The 22,416-nt window shown below is 42.8% G+C and overlaps 1 protein-coding gene across 1 annotated transcript in view; it reads right to left on the bottom strand.

The window, feature by feature from the left end:
- Positions 1–3,512: 3,512 nt before the first annotated feature.
- The window catches only part of LOC129699482 (inactive phospholipase D5-like), an 85,928-nt gene continuing 67,024 nt past the window's right edge, over positions 3,513–22,416 (bottom strand). The window contains exon 10 of the mRNA XM_055639314.1: positions 3,513–10,908. Coding sequence (XP_055495289.1) covers positions 10,688–10,908 — 221 coding nt within the window. The 3' untranslated portion in view covers positions 3,513–10,687. The remainder of the gene's footprint in view (positions 10,909–22,416) is intronic.

The raw sequence follows: 22,416 nt of genomic DNA, 5'->3' as shown, positions 1-22,416 counted from the left end.
AACCAGATGGTAATGTTCCCGGACAAGATGCTTTCCACTGCCGCTGACCATTTCCAAATTTTTTGTTCTTATTTCATGTTCCCTATGTATTTAGCAGCGCACATGAAAAATAACATTTCTTCTGGTCTCCAATTTATGAAACAAAAGTTATCTAATTTTCCCTTGTACTAATTTTCTCCACTATTATTGGCCCAAGGGGTCAATTGCAATCACTGCTGAGTTTAATTTAAATTTGGCCACTAGAGGGTGCACTTTCCTTACTGTGGGGAAATATTAACCCTCACGCTCAGCTCCTGCTCTTTTTCCATTGGGACATACGCAAGAGTATAAGGCCCCGTCCCACTTAGGAAACCTGAACGGAAACCTGAACGGAAACCTCTGGAGACTTTGCGCCCCACCCAAGGTTTCCGTGCGGTTCCCGGAGGTTTTTGTCAGTCTCCCTACCTGCTTCCACTACCTGCAACCTCTGGCAACCACCTGCAACCTCCGGGAACTGCACAGAAACCAAAGTCTCCAGAGGGACAGGGGCATATGGGATGTAGGAGTACATTTTAAAAGGAAAACAGGAAGACATGGCATATCCCTGGTAAACAACATAAAGGAGAGTCCTATAAGATTCTATGTATACGAAGTGCTAAAGTTAATGAGGGAGAGAGTGGGTGATTTAGGTTTAGGTTTATATTGTCACATGTACTGACGTACAGTGTAAAGCTTTGTTTTACGTGCTATCCCATTTAATCAGATAATACTATATAGTCAAACTCAAGTACAATAGGTGGTGCAAAGTGGAAGATACAGAATGCAGAATTATGTTCCCAGCATTGTAGCGAAACAGTTCAATAGACAGAGCCCAATGTCCGATTAGGGTAAAGGTAAATCGGCCAGTACCTTAGCTAATGGAAGAAGCTGATCCTGAGTCAGGTGGTGTACACTTACAAGCTACTAGGCTGAAGCTACGAGGCTACATCTACAACCCTCTGCAATTTCTTGCAGTCTTGGGCTAATCTGTTTCCTAACCAAGCTGCGATGCAATCCTACAGCATGTTTTCTGTATGTATGAAGGAGTAATTGGAGACATGCTGAATTTCCTCAGTGTCTTTAGAAAGTAGAGGCATTGGTGTGCTTTCTTAGCCATTGCTTGGTCCACAGCAGATTGTTGGTAATATTATCGTCAAGGAATTTGAACCCGTCAATCATTTCCACTTTGGCACCAGAGATGCTGACTGGGTGTGTACTCCACCATGTTTCCTGATCGATAACTAGCTCCACTGTCTTGCTGCCCTTGAGGGAGTGGTTGTTGTCCTGACACCACATTTACTAAGTTCTTTTTCTCCATCCTGTACTCTGTCTTGTCATTGTTTGTAGCGCACCAGAGTGGTATAATTGTCAAACAGGGACTTGTCAAAGAGTAAGAAGATTGAACTTTATTGCCTTCCATCACAGTGAGGAATGTGGAATCCACTGTGATGGATGTTTATGTTAACTTTTATGTGATTGTGTGTCTTGTTGCTTTTCACTTAGTATGGCTGTGGCAACTCAAATTTCACTGTATCTTAATTGATACATGTGACAATAAACTGACCTTGAAACCTTGATTAGTGCCGAATTTGCGAAGTGAGGTAAGCAGCAACTCTACTGCTGCGCCACCGCACCAGTCATGACTTTCTGAGCCTTTATACGGTCACGCCTCAGCTTCCTTCACTCCAGTAAAACACTCGGCCTATCTAATTTATACTTACTTGATAAGGTCCCACATGGGAGATTAGTGGGCAAAATTAGGGCACATGGTATTGGGGGTAGAGTGCTGTCATGGATAGAAAATTGGTTGGCAGACTGGAAACAAAGGGTAGGGATTAAAGGGTCCCTTTCAGAATGGCAGGCAGTGACTAGTGGAGTACCACAAGGCTCGGTGCTGGGACCACAGCTATTTACAATATACATTAATGATTTAGATGAAGGGCTTAAGAGTAACATTGGCAAATATGCAGATGAAACAAAGCTGGGTTGCAGTGTGAACTGTGAGGAGGATGCTGTGATGATGCATGGTGACTTGGGCAGGTTGGGTGAGTGGGGAGATGCATGGCAGATGCAGTTTAATGTGTATAAATGTGAGGTTATCCACTTTGGTGTCAAGAACAGGAAGGCAGATTATTATCTGAAATGTGTCTTGTTAGGAAAAGAGGATGTACAACATGATCTGGGGGTCCTTGTTCATCATTCACTGAAAGTAAGCATGCAGGTACAGCAGTCAGTGAAGAAAGTGAATGGCATGTTGGGCTTTATGACAAGAGGAGTTGAGTATAGGAGCAAAGAGGTCTTCTGCAGTTGTACAGAGCCCTAGTGAGACCATACCTGGAGTATTGTGTGCAGTTTTGGTCCCCTAATTTGAGGAAGGACATTCTTGCTATTGAGGGAGTGCAGCGTAGATTAACAAGATTAATTCCCGGGATGGCGGGACTGTCAAATGCTGAGAGAATGGAGCGGCTGGGGTTGTACACTCTGGAGTTTAAAAGGATGAGAGGGGATCTTATAGAAATATATAAGATTATTAAGGGTTTGGACGCTAGAGGCAGGAAACATGTTCCAGATGTTGGGGTAGTCCAGAACCTGGGGCCACAGTTTAAGAATAAAGGGTAAGCCATTTAGAACGGAGACGAGGAAACATTTTTTCTCATAGAGAGTTGTGAGTCTGTGGAATTCGCTGCCTCAGTGGGGGCCGGTTCTCTGGATACTTTTGATAGAGAGCAAGATGGGGCTCTTAAAGATATCGGACTCAGGGGATATTGGGGAGAAAATCAAAATAGCCTTTATTGTCATTCAGACCTTGCGGTCTGAACAAAATGTTGTTGCCTTGCAGTCCTACATATAGTAAAAATGGCAAAAACACACAATAAACACAGATTAACATCCACCACAGTGAGTTCACCAGGCACCTCCTCACTGTGATGGAAGGCAAAAGTCTTAAGTCTTTGTCTCATCCCTTCTTATTCTCCCTCTGCGCCGAGGCGATCCAGGCTTCAGATGTTGTGACCCTGCTGGGCGATGGTAAGTAATATCAGTCCCGCGGCTGAATCCGAGCTCCGCGAACGGGCCGGTTCAAACTCCGCGGCCCGGGGTGGTCGAAGCTGCCGAAGCTGCCGCCCTCCAGTCCAGCGGACGCAGCTGTTGTTGCGGGAGCTCCGGAGAACAGGTCACCAACCTGTGACCTGCGAGCTCCCGACGATGTCGTCCACTGGGCCCGCAGTCGGATGGGGTGGCCGCTGCCGCCGGAACACTGCCCCAGCTCCGAGGTCTGGTCGCCGCTGGCCCAGCTCTGAGGTCGGGTCGCCGCTGCTGTCGGAACACCACAGCTCCGGAGTCGGACCGCTGCCGCTGGAACGCTGCCCCAGCTCCGAGGCCGCCAGCTCCACTATTAAGCCTCGGCGCAGGCGGAGAAGGAGACGGGGGATACGACAAGAGAAGTCGTCGCATCCCCCTGAAGGAAGAGACCAAACACATGTTTCTCCCCCCCACCCACACACATACACAACCTAATAAACCAAAAAATAACTAAAACAGGACAAAAGGCAGGAATGGGATACTGATTGGGGATAATCAGCCATGATCACATTGAATGGGGGTGCTGGGTCGAAGGGCCGAATGGCCTACTTCTGCACCTATTGTCTATTAGTATCTGAAGCCCTCCAGTCCAGACAAGATTCCCGTGAATCGTTTCTGCACCCTCGCTAGCTTAATCACTTCATTCTTATTGTGTGGCGACCAGAACTGCACACAATGTTTAGCGTAACCAATGATTTGCACAAATGTAACATAACGTACCAACTTCTCTACTCAATGCCTCATCAGATGAAGGCAAGCATCGTCGGGAGCTCGCAGGCCACAGAATGGTTTGGAAAGGTTCAGAGGGATATGGAAATATAATTTGTGTGGACAGGTACTTGGTCAGCATGGACAATTTAGGTGGAAAGCCGGTTTCATTGTTGTATAACTCAATGAATCTAAGAGCATTTTTCAATTGTCCAAATATGTGTAGATTCTGTGCATAATATTTCAGACATAAAGTATTTTATCAGGATGCATCACGGCTTGGTTTGGGAACCGCTCCACCCAAAACTGCAAGAAATTGCAGTGAATTGTGGACGTTGCCCAGACCATCGCACAAACCAACCTCCCTTCCATTGATGTCAGTTACATCTCACTCTGCCTCGGCAAGGCCACCAGCATAATCAAGGATGAGTCGCACTCTGGCCACTCCCTCTTCTCCCCTCTCCCACCGGGCAAAAGGTATAGAAGTGTGAAAACACACACCTCCAGATTCAGGGACAGTTTCTGCGCAGCTGTTATCAGGCAACTGAACCATCCTAATGCAACTAGAGAGTGGCCCTGAACTACTATGTACCTCATTGGTGACCCTCGGCTATCTTTGATCGGACTTTACTGCCTTTATCTTCCCTTATCATGCATCTGTACACTGTGAATGGCTCGATGTTAACCATGTATTGTCTTTACTCTGACTGGTTAGCATGCAACAAAAGCTTTTTGCTGTACATGACAATAAACCAAAGCTGTTTTCATATATATGGGGTTCAAGAAGGAACTGCAGATGCTGGAATATCGAAGGTACACAAAAATGCTGGAGAAACTCAGCGGGTGCAGCAGCATCTATGGAGCGAAGGAAGCGAACGTCACCTATTTCCTTCGCTCCATAGATGCTGCTGCACCCGCTGAGTTTCTCTAGCATTTTTGTGTACCTTCATATATATATGGGTATGACTTCTTTGTTAATTACGTTGTTCTTTTCCAAAACATCGCTGTTCCCTCCAAATATCAAAATGAAATAGTATGAAAAAAATACCAGTGCTCATCTTTAAATATTCAAAACAATAATAAAAAACCCAGTTTAATGCTTTAGCAATTGTCCAAGGGATTTAGTTTAAGAGGCATGAATGGCAACGTTCTGAAAAGGAAAATAGGGGTAAACAGAGTTTCTTTCTGTTTACTGACACAACAGAGAGAACCTCAGATGTTCTCCCCACCAGCTTTTCCCCTGGGTTGTGTGTACATGTAGTTCTGTGAATCACAGCATGGTGGCAATGGTCTGCCATAAAGTATGCTGCACAAAAGAAGCCCGTGAACCCACTGAGTACATGCCAACCATTGAGTACAGGAAATCCTGCTACAATGTGTGTTTCCACAATGATGTGATTGATGGATTAGGGAACACTGTTTGCATTATGTGGGCCATATAAATTACAGTGCAATTGTGATCAGGAAAACTTGTTTAAATCTAGATAGAACGTAACTATCATGTGATAGCAGAACTACCGACAGCTATTTACGCTAAACCTTGTTTTAATTCACCCCATTTTTCGTCATCTCCCCCACATTCTAGCCCACCATCATCTCACACATCCCCACACTAGGGGCAATTCACAGGGGCTAATTAACCAATGCAATCCACATGTCCTTTAAATGTGTGATCACCGATGTTCACATTCACCAAGAAGTTGTTCCCAAGGCTGGGGAAGTTGTTCACATTGCCAGGGCTTTGCCACGACTTTTAATGTTCCAGGGCAGTGGGGGCAGTTGGTAAAAGGCCTTTGTTGTGAGATATTCATTATAACATAATCCTCTCGTGTGCCTCTGTTAACAAGCTAACAATAGCTTGGACCTCTGCCTCTGAGCACATGCAAATGGCAAGCATGACTACTGAGGTTCGGGTAACCTGAGTTCTGGAGTGTAAAGGCCAAAGATTGAAAGGTTTTCCATTAGTTTAGAAGAAACAGGGTGCTCTTTGTGACAAGAACGTGCTGCAAGCAATTTGCTAGGAGAAGAACACTGCTGGAGAAAGCCCTCGCCACTTCCACCACCACCATCTGGTGCTCCGTCTAGAAGGACACGATGGAGGGAGAAGGCAAACAAGCCCCTCGAGCCTACGTCACCATTCAGAACGATTATGGCTGTTCTATGCTGGCCTCAACCTGTCTTCTTTCAAGCAAACTTACAGGTCTTACTGTTATAAGCATAAGCCTTTATGCTTATAACAGTATCTACTATAGTAAAGTAAAAGTGGCTTCCTCCAATATTCTTCAAGCATATACAGTGCATTCAGAAAGTATTCAGATCCCTTCATTTTTACCACATTTTGTTATGTCACAGCCTTATTCTAAAATTGATTAAAATCATTTTTTTATCATCGATCTACACACAATACCCCACAATAAAAAAGCAAAAACAGGTGTTTAGTTAATTAAAAAGAAATAACTTTTTTTCAACTTTAAATGTCACATTTACATAAGTATTCATACCCTTTACTCAGTACATTGTTGAGGCACCTTTGGCAGCGGCTACAGCCTCAAGTCTTCTTGGGTATGACGCTACAAGCTTGGCACACCTGTATTTGGGTAATTTTCCCATTCTGTGCAGATCCTCTCAATCTCTGCCAGGTTGGATGGGGAGTGTCGATGCACAGCTATTTTCAGGTCCCTCCAGAGATGTTCGATCGAGTTCAAGTCCGGGCTCTGGCTGGGCCGATCGAGGACATTCACAGACTTGTCATGAAGCCACTCCTGCGTTGTCTTGGCTGTGTGCTTAGCGTCGTTGTCCTGTTGGAAGTTGAACCGCCGCCCCAGTCTGAGGTCCAGAACACTCTGGAGCAGATTTTCATCTAGGATCTCTCTGTACTTTGCTCCATTCATCTTTCCCTCAATCCTGACTAGTCTCCCAGTTCCTGCCACTGAAAAACATCCCCACAGCATGATGCTGCCACCACCATGGTTTCCTCCAGACGTGACACTTGGCATTCAGGCCAAAGAGTTCAATCTTGGTTTCATCAGACCAGAGAATTTTGTTTCTCATGGTCTGAGAGTCCTTGAGGTGCCTTTTGGCAAACTCCAAGCGGGCAGTCATGTGCCTTTTACTGAGGAGTGACTTCTGTCTGGCCATTCTACCAAGCGTTACATCTGGAGGAAACCAGGCACCGCTCATCATCTGGCCAATACCATACTTACAGTGAAGCATGGTAATGGCAGCATCATGCTGTGGGGATTCTTCCCATGCGGTGGGAAGGGACGGGTTGACCAGGGAGTTGCAGAGGGAACGTTCTCTGCTGAAAGCAGAACAGGTTGGAAATGGGAAGATGTGGCCAGTAGTGGGATCCCGTTGGAGGTGGTGAAAATGTTGGCAGGTTATATGCTGTATGTGATGTATCCTTCTCTCCAGCGATGCTGCCTGTCCTGTTGAGTTACTCCAACATTTTGTGTTTGTCTTCGATTTAAACCAACATCTGCAGTTCTTTCCTACACATTTTGACTTTACAATTTGGTAGTATAGGACCCCTCTTGGAAATTGGCCAGCACCACTCTAATTTTCAGGACTAATTTAGAACAGGGTATATACAAGAACCTGTTGTTGTAAGCAGATGGTATGTGGATCATGATGCACATGCTGAATATTTTGCACAAAAGATTCATCAGGATCTGAAGTGAAAATGGGTCGAAGAAATGAATGGATACTTTCAAGAGAGAGCTCGATAGGGCTCTTAAAAATAGCGGAGTCAGGGGATAAGGGGAGAAGGCAGGAACAGGGTACTGATTGTGGATGATCAGCCATGAATGTTGGTGTTGGCTCGAAGGGCCGAATGGCCTACTCCTGCACCTATTGTCTATTGAAACTTTATTTTTTATCTCCTCTGTAGTTATGACATGGAATTCACTAAGCATAAGTCATTTAGTGCTTTCAAAATGGAATTGGGTTGAAATCTGAAAGAGAATAATATGCAGGGCTGCAGAGAATGGAACAGAAAAAGTGAGAGGTCCAAAGGCCACCTTCTGCGTCATAACAATTCTATGATTCAATTGTTCCCGCCTTGATGGCAGCCTGATAAATAGCTGTTTCGAAAATATTAAAAACTGGAACTCGAGCCAGAAGAGTATGGAATGTTCAAAAGATGATTTTTCACATGAATATTTAGATGCTACGGGCTTGAATCTTTTGGTTTTTAACAATAACCAAAAAAACAACCCACAAAACAAACTTAAAAATATCATTTTTTATTTTTGTTTACAGTAATATAACTCTATATTGGCAATATAATTTGCAACATCGGCCATGCGTTTTGCTTTTAACAATGTGCCTTTTAATGTATGGACTACTGGCCAATGAATATATACTTGTTTATGCACATTAAATGGAATATACTGGTGGTCAATGTGATGGGATTACCAAAGTGAGAAAACCAAATGTTTAGTAAATACATGGGCAGGCATGAAGAGTTTGATATTAGTTATTATCATTAGTAATTTTGTAGTGATTTACCATTCAAAATGAAAATTGATGCATCTGGCTAAAAATTATTTTGATATCCCAGATTTTCCACTTTATTAAAAACTAAACCCCCCAAACAGAACTATTAATAAAAACCAAGAAATTCAAGCCATATGCAGTTTGCATCCAGCAAAAATAATGTCCAATACTAATCATCAGTTGGTTGCAGCCACAATTGTGGCTCATGAGTCACATTGGAGTTTCGATGAGGGTTAATGCAACCCATAGTAGCAAAACACAAACTGCTGGAAGAATTCAGAAGGTCCAGCAGCATCCGTGGAGGCAAACGATAGAATGCGAGTCCTGATGCAAGATCTCAACCTAAATGTTGACTATTCCAGATGCTGCTTGAAAAGCTGAGTTCCTCAAGCAGTTTGTCTTTTGGTCCAGACCACAGCATCTGAAGTCTCTTGTGTCTTCATCAGAATTAGGAGCAGGAGCAGGTCACTCTGGTCCTTAAGCCTCCACTATTATTCAACAAGGTTAGGGTTCATCGGAACCTGCCCTCAGCTCTAATTTCAGGCCTGATTCTACTGAACATCTCTCAGCCTTGACTATATTCATATGAAACTTGGGGCCAACTTATATAACATCAGTTGATCATGATCATGAACTCAGAATTCACCTACGTATGACAGGGAAGGAGACTTTACACAATTTAATTGGATCCTAATTTCAACAAAGCCGCATTGTTGGCTGTTATTTCAATTGTGCTCTGGTTGTTGGAAAAATACGGTCTACTCACCGCCTTAATTTTCCTTTATTGAAGTACAGGGGAGAAGAGGAAGCAGGGATTGGTGATATGTGCCAACTGCATGGACACCATTCGGCAGAGAGTGGTGGGGGTGGGGAGAGTTTGGGGCAGATGGAGGATTTAGATCTTAGATCTTAGATCTAAATACTGGGAGCTGTCCTTTCTGCTGTGAGGAGTGGGTAGAGTTGCAGAATAATCTTCATATCTCTTGTGCTTAATAGAAGGGTGAAGCTTGAATGCATTATGAAATGGGTTGATGTTGTGTTGGGCTGCTATACTATTTGGAGGTATTTTACTGAAGTGATGTTTAGCTTGGGGTGTAACTGGAAGTTTTAACCTGTAATGATGCCTAGTATTTGGGACATTATTATTCTACTTCATAGCCAGCCCAGTGCAGGAGTATCAGCTGCAAATATTACATCACAACCAGACATGTCAGTATCGAAAACAGAGAGAAAAAAAGTAGATGGGTATCTGTCTACACAGAGAGACAATTCACAAATAAATTAAATCCAGAGAGCTTTAAATCAGCTCCATTTGGGTTGTAATAGCAAAGATCCTACAGCAAGCAAGATAGATCATTCGACGAAAAAGACGTAGTACGGTCATGGGCAGATTCATGGGTAATTTTCGGCCCCATTTCCGTAACCGGCTTCCGTCTCCACACCAAAGATCCCATAGGATACCAGTGCGGAGACGGAAGCCAGTTACGGAAATATCCTCGTATAAATAAAAGTTATTTGGGAAAAATGTTCTCCTCATTTTCAGAATTATAATTTATTAACACAAACTGTTCCCCCGCAACATTGATTACACTGCGAGTCGGGTTGGGTTACTTTTATGGTGGAAAAAAAGGACCACGTTCCGCCCCGTTGCGTACTACACGTCAGCCTATTGCATTTAGCAGGAGCGGTCTATCTTGCTTGCTATAGGATCTTTAGTAATAGTGCTGTGTAATGTTAATTACACCATTTAAATCTGATGAAAACAAGTGCTCAGTTATAAAAACCACAATGCCTTATGTCAATTGTTCAATAAAGTTTCAACTCTCTAAATGTATACAATTTCTAACCCATGCAGATAAGTCACTGCCCTCTGGATACATGGAGAGGTTATTGGGACTATTGTACGACCATGGAAAATCTACTTTTATATCATTACAGTAAAGCTCCGATAATCCACTATCCAACTATTCAGAAATCCCGATAATTTGGCATCAGGCTCACAGGTGAAGTTTCCTTCACAGGTGGAGGTCTCCTGAAGCTCATGGGGCAACAGTTCCTGGCACCCTTTAAACTTACAGTGATCACTAGAATATTTATTCAATACTGTGTTGCACCTAACAAAGTTACTTAAAAGCATGTTAGAGTATTAATAGGAATTATATCCAGGAAATGTGAGTGTGGAACCATCAAAATTCGAAGCCTGCTGAATTATCATTGTCCTTAGTTGCTTCATGTAATTTAGTAGATTTGATAAAATGCTTCGACTGAACCCAATTCTTAAGTCACAAAATCCTGTACTATTTCCCCCCCGTCTATCTCCTGTACACCTGCTACTCTACTGCCCCTACTTCACGTAAACAGGCTTTATTTTCTCCAGGCTAAATTAAGGTGTGTTGCGTCGAAATTTTCTATGGTTCAAGCACTCTAAAAAGGTATTTATTTCTAAGCTTCGGGCATATTTGGAATTCCAGTCTCTCTCAAACACTGCTTGTAGTTCCTGGTGAACTGATGCCGTGTCCTTTAGCCATCTGCTCCGTTTGTGTTCAATGACCAGGCTCACCCCTGTGTTTTCCACATAGTCATCCCCAACCCAGTCAGAGGAACCTGTGAAATAGCACAAAAGAAGTCTTGGTTAATCACCACATTTACAAATACAGAACCCAGTATTTACTAATTCCACAATCAATATAGGTTTATAGTTATTTCCTTCCCAACTGTTCAGTTATTATCATTCATCAATGCGATGCTTTAGGTTAATAAATCAGATTCCAATCCAGTATTGTCAATGCATAATTAATTCACCAAGTCAAAATTCTGAAGAAGTGTTTCGACTCGAAACGTTGCCTATTTCCTTCGCTCCATAGATGCTGCTTCACCCGCTGAGTTTCTCCAGCATTTTTGTCTACATTCCTATTTAACAGGTCACTTCCCAATCTAACGTTCTTAGCTGGGTGAATACATTTAACGCTTACTGTATCTTGATTCTAAATGGCATGCCCTGTATCTTGAGGTTGTGACTCCCTGTTATCAGGATCATCCTCCCTGTGTCTATAAAATTCCCACTCAGTCTTCTAAACACCAGTGAATGAAAGAGCAAAAGATAAACTGCAAAATGTCAGCCATCCCCTTGACCACAGATGCTGCTTCACCCACTGAGTTACTCCAGCAACATGTACCCTGCTAATTATTTTAGGTCTCATCAGATTGGGTTTTGTATTAATCTGGCTCATAAACACTTATTCTGTACTTTTTTTAAAATTCTGGGACTATCAATTAAAATTCTCCACCAGTTGTACTGGGATTTGAATTTTATGTCTGAATCATCAGCTTCCTGAATAATTAGTGCAGAAGTACTGCAACCTTCATTGTGTAATGGTGCTGCAAACTTTCATCCTTAATTCATGCAGGTTTTGACAATAACATTGCACTGAAGTGCGAGGTATATTTATACAGTTGCACCAAAATCAAAATGGAATTAGCAGCAGTGAAAGCCACCCTACGTGGAATGTGTGAATTAACTGAAGAGGGTAGCCCGAAGAAACGGTTCTGGCCTGAAGAAAGGTCTCGACCCAAAACGTCACCCATTCCTTCTCTCCAGGGATGCTGCCTGTCATGCTGAGTTACTCCAGCTTTTTGTGTCTATCTTCAGTTGAAACAATACCTATCCATGTTCTCCAGGGATGCTGCCTGACCCGTTGAGTTATATTTTATGTCTTTTTTTAGGATTATGTTAAATTCCCACATCCACATGCCACTCACACAACCGTATGTAACCCTCTGCTGCACACAAGCTCTGTCAAGATTCACAGCCAAATAATATATTTTACCAGTTCAAATGACATAAGTGACAGTGCGTTTTATATCTGAAACTGAATCATACGTGATAATTTATGGCTTTTCCTCTGTGTATCTGAAGACATTTTGTTGAATAATAAACACATTGATCAGTAACTTTGAAATTGGGCTTAACATCATAAATTTTTAGTAACTCATAACTGATTAAAATTGTTTAGTATCTAATGCACAGGTTAAAGTGCAGCTCATGTTTCATGGGAATCTAATTATCAGTGAATCCAATGGTGCATGTATGTTGCATTATGATGAATGAATTTTACCAGCCCTTGGCTGAAGAAGCATTTTGGTCCAAATATCAGAAAACAAATCAAGGCTCCATTATGTTTTAATGAATGTCGAACACACTATTAAATGCATCGATTTTGCTGTAGATTTGGATTGAGAATTCAGGCAGCTCCTCATTCAAACGGGCAATTTTGGTATGTTCGAGAGGTATCCACACAGATATCTTACAGCAGCTTTTGACACTGCCATTCAGAAACTGCATGTCTCGCTCACTCACCACCACAGGGGAAAGACGAAGATGGAGGGAAGAATCTTCAACAGCACAATTCCCATTGGTTCTGCCCATTCTTCGGAGGAAAACAATTGTTTACATATTCTGTTGTGCTGCTGCAAGTAAGAATATCATTGTTCTATCATGACAATAAAACACTCTTGACAATTCACTATGCTGACCAATGTGGGTCCCACCTTGGCATTGGGTTACGGTCATGACTTGAAAGACTCTTTCACACAGAGGGAGTTGCGTATATGGAATGAGCTGTCACAGAAAGTTATAGAGATGGGTAGTTTACTTCAGTTTAGAGATGCAGCGTGGAAACAGGTCCTATAGCATACCGAGTCCGTAATGACCAGCAATCCCTGCACTATTAACACTATTAATACTATCCCCACACACACTAGGGACAATTTACATTTATACCAAGCCAATTAATCTACACACCTGTACGTCTTTGGAGTGTGGGAGGAAACTGAAAATCTCGGAGAAAACCCACATGGGTCACTGGGAGAATGTACAAACTCCATACAGACACTGCCCGTAGTCAGGATCGAAACCCAGGTCTCTGGCGCAGTTAGGCAGCAACTCTACCACTGCACCACCATGTTCAATTGTGATATTTAAAAGATACTTGGATAAATACATGGAAAGGTTGGGGGGGATATTGGATGTTGTGGGCTGAAGGGACTGGTTTCCAGAGGGCTAGTATCCAAATTGTGCGCCAAATGGATTCTTGGGCTGGCGTCTCAGTCAATCAAGCCTGTTGTGCTGGCAACTCACTCACTCACGGCTGGTGGGCTGGTAGTTGACTCACGGCTAATCCTTGAAATTCTATTTCAAGTAGGGTATAAGGCCACCAAATTCAAGTGCAGTTTCATACCATTTGAAGTAGGGTGCAAAGCCACTAAAGACAGCGAGTCGTGACCTCTCCCTCGTCCATCTTGCCTTTCAACTTCAAGCCAAAGCACCCAAGCCGCCACTTGCAGTAAATAATGCATTTTAACTTCAAGCCATTGCACCCAAGCCACCATCTGGAGTAAGTAGTGCCTTTCAACTTCATGCCGCCATTTGCAGTAAATAATGCCTTTCAACTTCAAGCCATTGAACCCAAGCCACCATTTGCAGTAAGTACTGCCTTTCAACTGCAAGCCAAAGCACCCAAGCCACCATTTGCAGTAAGTAGTGCCTTTCAACTTCATGCCACCATTTGCAGTAAGTAGTGCCTTTCAACTTCAAGCCAATGCACCCACGCCCCCCATTTGCAGTAAGTAGTGCCTTTCAACTTCAAGCCACACACCCAAGCCACCATTTGCAGTAAGTAGTGCCTTTCAACTTCAAGCCAAAGCAACCAATCCACCATTTGCAGTAAGTAGTGCCTTTCAACTTCATGCCACCATTTGCAGTAAGTGGTGTCTTTCAACTTCAAGCCACACCCAAGCCACCATTTGCAGTAAGTAGTGCCTTTCAACTTCAAGCCAGCTCCCATTTTTTTTGCAAGCTTTCTGGAGCGCTAGTATGAACCATTTTAGAACCAATAGACATTTTTTTTGCAAGCTTTAGAACCAATAGTCATTTTTTTTGCAAGCTTTAGAACCAATAGTCATTTTTTTTTGCAAGCTTTAGAACCAATAGACATTTTTTTGCAAGCTTTAGAACCAATAGACATTTTTTGCAAGCTTTAGAACCAATAGTCACTTTTTGCAAGCTTAAGAACCAATAGACACTTTTTTTTTGCAAGCTTTAGAACCAATAGAGACACGTTTTTTGCAAGCTTTAGAACCAATAGACATTTTTTTGCAAGCTTTAGAACCAATAGACATTTTTTGCAAGCTTTAGAACCAATAGACACTTTTTTTGCAAGCTTTAGAACCAATTGACATTTTTTGCAAGCTTTAGAACCAATAGACACTTTTTGCAAGCTTTAGAACCAATAGACTTTTTTTGCAAGCTTTAGAACCAATAGACACTTTTTTGCAAGCTTTAGAACCAATAGACACATTTTTGCAAGCTTTGGAACGAATATATATATATATGCCATTTATTGTCACTATACATGTACAGTGAAACTGAAAGCTGCTCGTACTCAGTGCATACATACAATTTAGCACAAAAAACAAGAAACAGAAAAAAAAACAAAAAACAGAAGGGAGATGGGGGGGGGGACATATATACATATATCATATATACATATATACAGATGGAAGTCCGTGTTGGGCGGTGTAGTCAGTGCATGTGTGAATTTGAATTTATGGTAGATATAATTCTCGGAAAGCAACTATTCCTGAGTCTGTTTGTCCTGGATTTGATGCACCTATAGCGCCTTCCAGAGGGCAGCAGGTCGAACAGTCCAAACGCAGGATGGGAGCTGTCTTTGATGATCTTCTTTGCCCTGCTAAGGCAGCGGGAGGTGTAGATGTCCATCAGGGAGAGGAGAGGGCAGCCAATGATCCTCTGCGCTGTCCTGGTTACCCTCTGAAGCCTCTCCCTGTCTGCCATGGTGCAGCTGCCATACCATGCTGTAATGCAGTATGTCAGCAGGCTCTCGATGGACGAGCGGTAGAAGGTCAGCAGCAGGTTAGAGTCCAGGTTTTGCTTCCTGAGGACCCTCAGGAAGTGCAGCCGCTGCTGAGCCTTCTTGATGACCACTGTCGTGTTGTCCGTCCAGGAGATGTCAGCAGCGATATGGACACCGAGAAACCGGAAGGTGTTGACCCTCTCCACACACTCGCCGTTGATGTGTAGGGGGGCTAAGTCGGTGATGTGCCTCCTGAAGTCGACAATGAGCTCTTTTGTTTTCCTGGTGTTCAGAGCCAGATTGTTTTCTGAGCACCAGGTTGTCAACTTCAGGACTTCCTCTCTGTAGGCTGCCTCGTCTCCCTTCGAAATAAGTCCGACCACAGTAGTGTCGTCAGCAAATTTGACGATGCGGTTGTTGTTGTGGGCCGGACTACAGTCGTAGGTGTAGAGACAGTATAAGAGGGGGCTTAGCACACAGCCCTGTGGGGAACCGGTACTCAACCTGCGAGTGGAGGAGAGGTGGGGGCCGAGTCTCACAGTCTGGGGCCGGTTGGTGAGGAAATCCTTTATCCAGGCACATGTGACAGTGGGGAGGCCGAGAGTGACCAGTTTACCTATGAGAATGTCCGGAATGATTGTATTAAAGGCTGAACTAAAATCCACAAAGAGCATCCGGACGTAGCTCTGCCCCTGCTCCAGATGGCTCAGCACAGAGTGGAGAGCTACGGTGATGGCGTCTGCTGTGGATCGGTTTTGGCGATAGGCGAATTGGTGGGGGTCGAGGTCTGGTGGTAGATAGTCCATGATGTGCTGGAGGACCAACCTCTCGAAGCACTTCGTGATTACCGGAGTGAGGGCCACAGGACGGTAGTCATTAAGGCTGGTGATGGTAGACTTCTTCGGCACAGGGACGATTGTGGCTGATTTTAGGCAGGACGGAATAACTGCCTGGGCCAGGGAGAGGTTGAAAATTCTGGTGAAGATGGCAGTGAGCTGGTGGGCGCACGCTTTGAGCACCTTACCAGGTACTCCATCTGGGCCGGTAGCCTTCTTGGGGTTCACTGCCAGGAGCACCCGTCTGACATCGTGCTCCGTTACAGTGAGTGGAGTAGTACAGGAGCTAGGTGAGGGTCGAAACAGGGCTGTAGCAGGTGAGTGCTGCTGTTGTGATGTTTCAAAGCGGGAGAAGAAGCAATTTAGCTTTTCTGCCAGCGGCGCATTCAGGTCTTCTGACTTTGTGGCACAGCCTCTGTAGTTGTAAGGGCACTTACATTTGAGTAGACGTGTGTTCAGTGTTATTCACAGCTCAGAGAAACGTGACCCTCTGCCTTCCTCCATCTTGAAGAGTGAGTAAGGCACACTACTTCCTGATTTTATAGTCCCTCCCCCCCTGCGGCCAGCGGGGGCAGCAGAGAGAATGGGGAATTTTGTAAAAACATTAATATCTCTGTCATTTATAATCGACGGGAAAAATCCTCAGCACACATGCGGCGGAGGGGGGCTCTGAGCAAGGTGGCCAAAAATGATGGCCGTAGGTGGCGGCGTTCTCTCGGAAATCGCAGCACAGATGGCCAAAGCCGGTCAAGAACAGAATTTTAGTAATATAGATTAGATTTCCAGTGCTAAGATTCCCACTTAAAATATATCCGTAGAGACACAGGCAAATTCAGAAGTAATAACCAATTGCCTGTGCCCAACCCGATCCTTGTATTCCAGTAAGGGCTAGAGCGAGGTTTCTGACTCATGATCTTTCCATGCTTCAAGCAGGAATTCTTCATGCTTGGTAGATTGGGAATTATGTACGTTGAAAGCAAACATAAAGCAGTTTCTTCAATTTTGTTCTGTTCAAAAAGATTGTAATCAGACATTTTTTGCATCATTAGTTCTACATAATAAGATTGTGAGAATTAGTTCATAGTTATAGAGTTGTACAATACAGAAATGAGCCCACTTCATCCATGTCTCTTAAATGTTGCAATTGTCAAGGCTATTACAATGCAGGAACATCCAATTACGCCACTTTCTTTAGCAGATATCAACCATTCTCTATAAAAACGTTCCCTCAAATCTCCTTTAAAACTCTTTCTTCTCTTCTGTCTGGTTTTTGATAGCCCTACCATAGGGAACAAATTCTATCTACCCTAACTATGTCTCGTTTAACTTTATATATCTCTATCGTGTCGCTCATCAGCCTCCTTTGCTCCAGGGAGAAGAAGTCTAGCTCATCCAAAATCTCATCTTGACAAAAGTCCTCCAATCCAGGCAACATCCTGCTGAATCTCCTTTGCACTCTATCCAGTCCAACCCCATCCATCCTGGAGGAGTGTAGCGATCAGGACTGCCCACAATATTCCAAGAGTGACCTAACCAGTAGTTCGTAGGGTTGCAACATACCTTTTGTTCTCTATGTCCTGACCTATGAACACAAGAATTCCATATGCCTTCTTCACCACTCTATGTACCTGTATTGCCACTTTCAGGAAATCTATGTACTTGAACTTTAAGGTCCCTATGCTCATCAACATCCCTTATTGTCCTACTATTTACTGCATATGTCCTTCCAAAATGCATCCCTTGCACCTGTTGGGATTACATTCCATCCGACGACACTTCTATCATTCAAATATTCAGCAGTGTGTGAAGCAACTTTGTGTTTGGAATTTGCATAATTGAGATGTATGGACCTTTGAAATTTTGGATCAGAAGTGTAACAGGAGCAGGAATTTGCCAATTTCATGCTAAATTAACAAAAACAATGGGGATTCCAATTCTACTCAGTAATTTGTAGCATGTTCCATGAAATATTGCAGCAATGAATTCACCAAATTTGAAGTCAGAAATACGACACAAAAACAGACCCATCATTCCATTGAGTGCGAGTCGATCATCAATCAACCATTCATACCAATGAATATTAAATATTGAATTAATCCCATGTGTCTATCTTCCCCATAATTCTCATCAACTCCCCTCTCCCAAATTGTACCACTCCCATCCATATTAAGAGCAATTTACAATGGTCATGGTCACAGGAAGAATGTAGACATGCCACACAGACAGCACCCGACGTCAGGATTGATCCTAGGTCTCTAGAATGGTGTGCCATCTTAAACAGTAGCTCAACATCCAGATAAATGCCTTAAGGTAACTAAATTGCAATTTGAATATTATGAGGGATATGAAACAGTATATGATCAGACAATTAAACTTGGTAGGAAATTAATTTCTAGAATGTTCCTGCATCTTAATAGCCTTGATAAAAATGGAACAGCATATGTTTTGAAGAAATCATCTGAATCTCATTTAAAATGTCAAAGAACATTTGAAATATTATTCATCACCCTGTATTATGACGTTGAAAACTCCATACCCTTTCCTCCTCTAATGTAATAAACGTTTAATCCTTCAAATGGTCGAGATTTGGTGGAAATAAAAACAAACTTTGCCTGAGTTTGCAGCTGATTGGAATGAGTAATGAAGTTGGCAGCCAACACTCATCTATCATTTAAACTGCTCTTTGACAGAACAATTTTGTAGCAGTTTAAAGAAACATAACTTTTCAAAAATTAAAGTATACAATTAGCAGTTTTAACCTGGCACCAGTCCAACACAGCTACAGCCTGGGGTAAGTTTCTGAAGTCCCTGTAATACCTCAATATAAAACACAGTATATATATTTTTAAATCATTTTCTTCAAACAGTTTCATAAACTGTAGTGCACCTTAAAGCATATTTGTGTTTGTATCTATGTGTATGTTCATATTGTGAACCTATTATACATGATCTGTCTACTTTGCAGCATTACATTGGCATGGACAGTCTGAAATATTTAGTAGTTGCCAACAATTTACAGATTCAGCATGTAAATAGTTTAAGTGTGCTGCCTTATAAACACATCTTGATCTGAAAGAAATAGGCTGTGGCTCAATGCCTTTGTGATTATAACATTCAGCTGCCGTGATCATTAAAAAAAAATGGCCCTCAGATAACTTAAAGTACCCCAGGAAAGCATATTTTAACCCACTCCCTGTACCTCACTCCTCCGGCACTTTCATCAAAAATTATACCTAGGCATTAGCCATGGTTCAATGAAGGGTATTCATGCCCCCGAGTCAGAAGCTTGAGGATTCAGGTCGCTTTCCAGAGAATGAGATAATAAGAATATATTTCCCATGCTGGGTGAGTCTAAGCCAAACGAGTATATGTTAGATGAGAGGTAGGATAAATAGAAGGGATCCGAGAGTGAACTTTTGTCTTGCAGAGTGCAGGTAGAGTGATAGAGGAAGATACTCTTACAGCATTGAAGAAGCATCTAGATAGCACTTGAACTCACAAAGCATCAAAGCCCATGGACCTAAAAGAGGATATAGGACTCGTATGGCACAACAGTGGGCATACGTTTTGGTTGAAGGGAGTGTTCTTCTATGTATGCTGTAAGACTCTACGCAAATCTAGACTTCAGTACTGAAGGAGAGCTATGCTATCAGAGTTTTGTAAGATGAGATATTAAACTGAAATCATTTGCCCTCCTGAGTGGATGTAAAATATCCTTGAAGATATTGGAAGAGCTGGGGAATGAACTGGGAATCGGGTTATGAGGTTGGCAGCAGGCCAATACTAATGCTTCAACCAGCCTCAGACAAATAGATTAACAAGTCATCAACAATTGCTGTTACACTTCAGAAATAGTTTGGAATGACTTTTGATATTGATTTAAATGCAAGCCTTCCTTTCCCCGACCATTCTCAGGTCAACATTGTGATTAGTTCTTTGAATTGTCTATTGCTGGGGCCAATGTGAGTTAAAGATCACATAGGTCAAGCATCTGCACTGGATAAAGGAAGGATCGTTCAATCACTAGTGTGAAGGCACCTAATATTGAAAGTGTACACCAGAAGTGGGACATGCTCAAAGGAAGGGCAGCAGGTGCCAAGGTGCACCTCACTCAACAATCTCCCACATTGCACACATATCACATTTGTACTCTAAACGTTGTTACGTTTAAAGTCTCACTCACCCTCAGACGCAGTGCTTGCAGAACATAAGAAATAACACGTCCACTGATCTTGCAGCCTGCTCTACTGTTACATATCATGGTTTTCTAACCTCATAACCTGATCCCCTCTCTATTGCTCTTAGTTTCAAGTGCATTTAGTGACAGAGTATCTCAACCCCTTGGGATAAGGAATTCCAATTGCTCGCAGCCTCTGAGCAAAATAATTCTCATCTCAGTTTTAAATGGCTGACGTGCCCTGCAGCTCTAGATTCATCGGGCTAATCCTATCCTCTTAATCTAACTCAGTAGCTCAATGAGATTACTTTAAAATAGTTGTTCCCAATACAGAGGGTTGGTTCATGGACCTGAGCTCACAAATTCAAAATGATGAGGGAAAGCATGAGGGAAAATTTGCAGGATACCAGCCATGACACAGGAATGACATAGGGAATTAAGTTGATAGGATTGTGTTATAAAGAGTACAATCCTGATGGGCTGAATGGCTGTTTCAGCACTAGAATAATTCTGTGATTTTACAAATACTGTGTAAGAGTCTTAATTAAATTCCATTGGTAGTTTGGCTGCGTTTCAGACAATGCATCAGAATCTCTTCCAGGCTCCTATCAGATTTAATTGAACATTGCCTCACAGGAATTTGCAGATGAATTCTTTAAATATGGAGTGATGTCCAGGGTACCAAAATATTCTTATCTTTAGAAACAGTTCCAGGATTATTTAATGCCATTTAAATAGGTATTTATAAAAAGCCTGTAGCCAATACTGTTTTAAAGACTGCATGGTGCATCATGACGTCCTGTCCCACGATCTGCTGGAAGTGAAAAATGGGACCACTGCAGTTTCATTTCTCCACTGCAAACTTTCTTCATAAACCCACTCCCCCTGTTCACTCCACTTTCACTTCCAGCAAAAAGCTCATAAACATCTTTATTGCAGCAAAATGGAGGCCATCCACCTGTAAGAATATAACAAGTTTGAGCAGATGTGCAAGACAACCTTTTGAGTCTGCTCCACCATTGAACAAGATCACGCACAATCCGATTGTAGAATCAGTCCTTCAGCAGGTAGAAAGGAACTTCAGCCATCATATCCTTGCTGCTCAATGTACCCACCTACACTAAATCTCATTTACTCGCATGTGTTGGTTATTGATGGATTCACCTCCTTTTCCTGGTTGTGTACGTTAACCTTTACCTGCCAGGGGGGTGGGGGAGGGGGAAGAAAGGGGGTGTTCTTGGAAGTAGGCTGTTGTGGATTAGTTAATTAAAATAGGAAGATTCAATGTCCAGACCATTGGATTGTAAATTATCCAAGCAGAATACGGGGTGCAATGCCTAGGTTTTAACTGAGAGCTCCTAATCTGCTATCTTCTTCTAAGTTCCCCTCATGCCTTCTTCAAGCATGTCTGAGATATACTTCCTGCTCCTCTTCCTCCTCAAGTTGCTCAGCACCAACCTTCCCATCCTGGCATTGTTGTTTCCAGCATTTTAAACGCTGTTTCTTTCCCCCAACTCCCAAGTAGCAATCCTTCCCCACCACTAACCTACCAACATTCCTACTTTCTCAGACTGGGTCAGGCCAGTAGCCATCCGGAGCTCCGATGCTTTCACCCCAGCAGGGTGCAAATTACCAAAACAGTCATGGAAAAGTTCTAACACACCTGAATGGGGTTGGTGGGATCTCTGAATAGCTACAATACCTTTAATCATCTGCTTTCGACACAGACCCTTCTGTTGGTCATTGATGTTAACGGGACGTTGGACCTACCATGTGGTATTCCATATTAGAGATATTTCAGATATACTTACTGCTGTAAAGCAGTGTGATAGTGCAGGCACAATCGAAATGCTAATTATTTTCTCCCCAAAACTGTATCTGGTAAAATGAAACTATTATTTCTGTACCTACAGCAGTAGTAGGATCTAGAATCATAAAGACATGCAGTGCAGAAATAGGCCCTTCCGCCCCTCCGAGAACGTGCTGACTATCGGGCACACATTTGCAATGATCCTATATTCATCCTATTTATTTTCATTTTCACCACTTTCTTATCTCCCCCCAGATTATACTGCTCACATACACACAAAGAACGGCCAGTTAACCTCCCAATCTACACATCTTTGGAATGTGAGAGAAAATGAGAGGACCTTCAGGAAACCTACGTGATCACAGGGAGAATTGACAGCACCTGAGATCAGGGTTGAACCCGAGTCTCAAACACTGG

Source organism: Leucoraja erinacea, chromosome 8 (assembly GCF_028641065.1).
Source record: "Leucoraja erinacea ecotype New England chromosome 8, Leri_hhj_1, whole genome shotgun sequence".
NCBI lineage: Eukaryota > Metazoa > Chordata > Chondrichthyes > Rajiformes > Rajidae > Leucoraja > Leucoraja erinaceus.
Note: the sequence above shows the minus strand (reverse complement) of the source record. Positions and strands in the feature narration are given on the sequence as shown.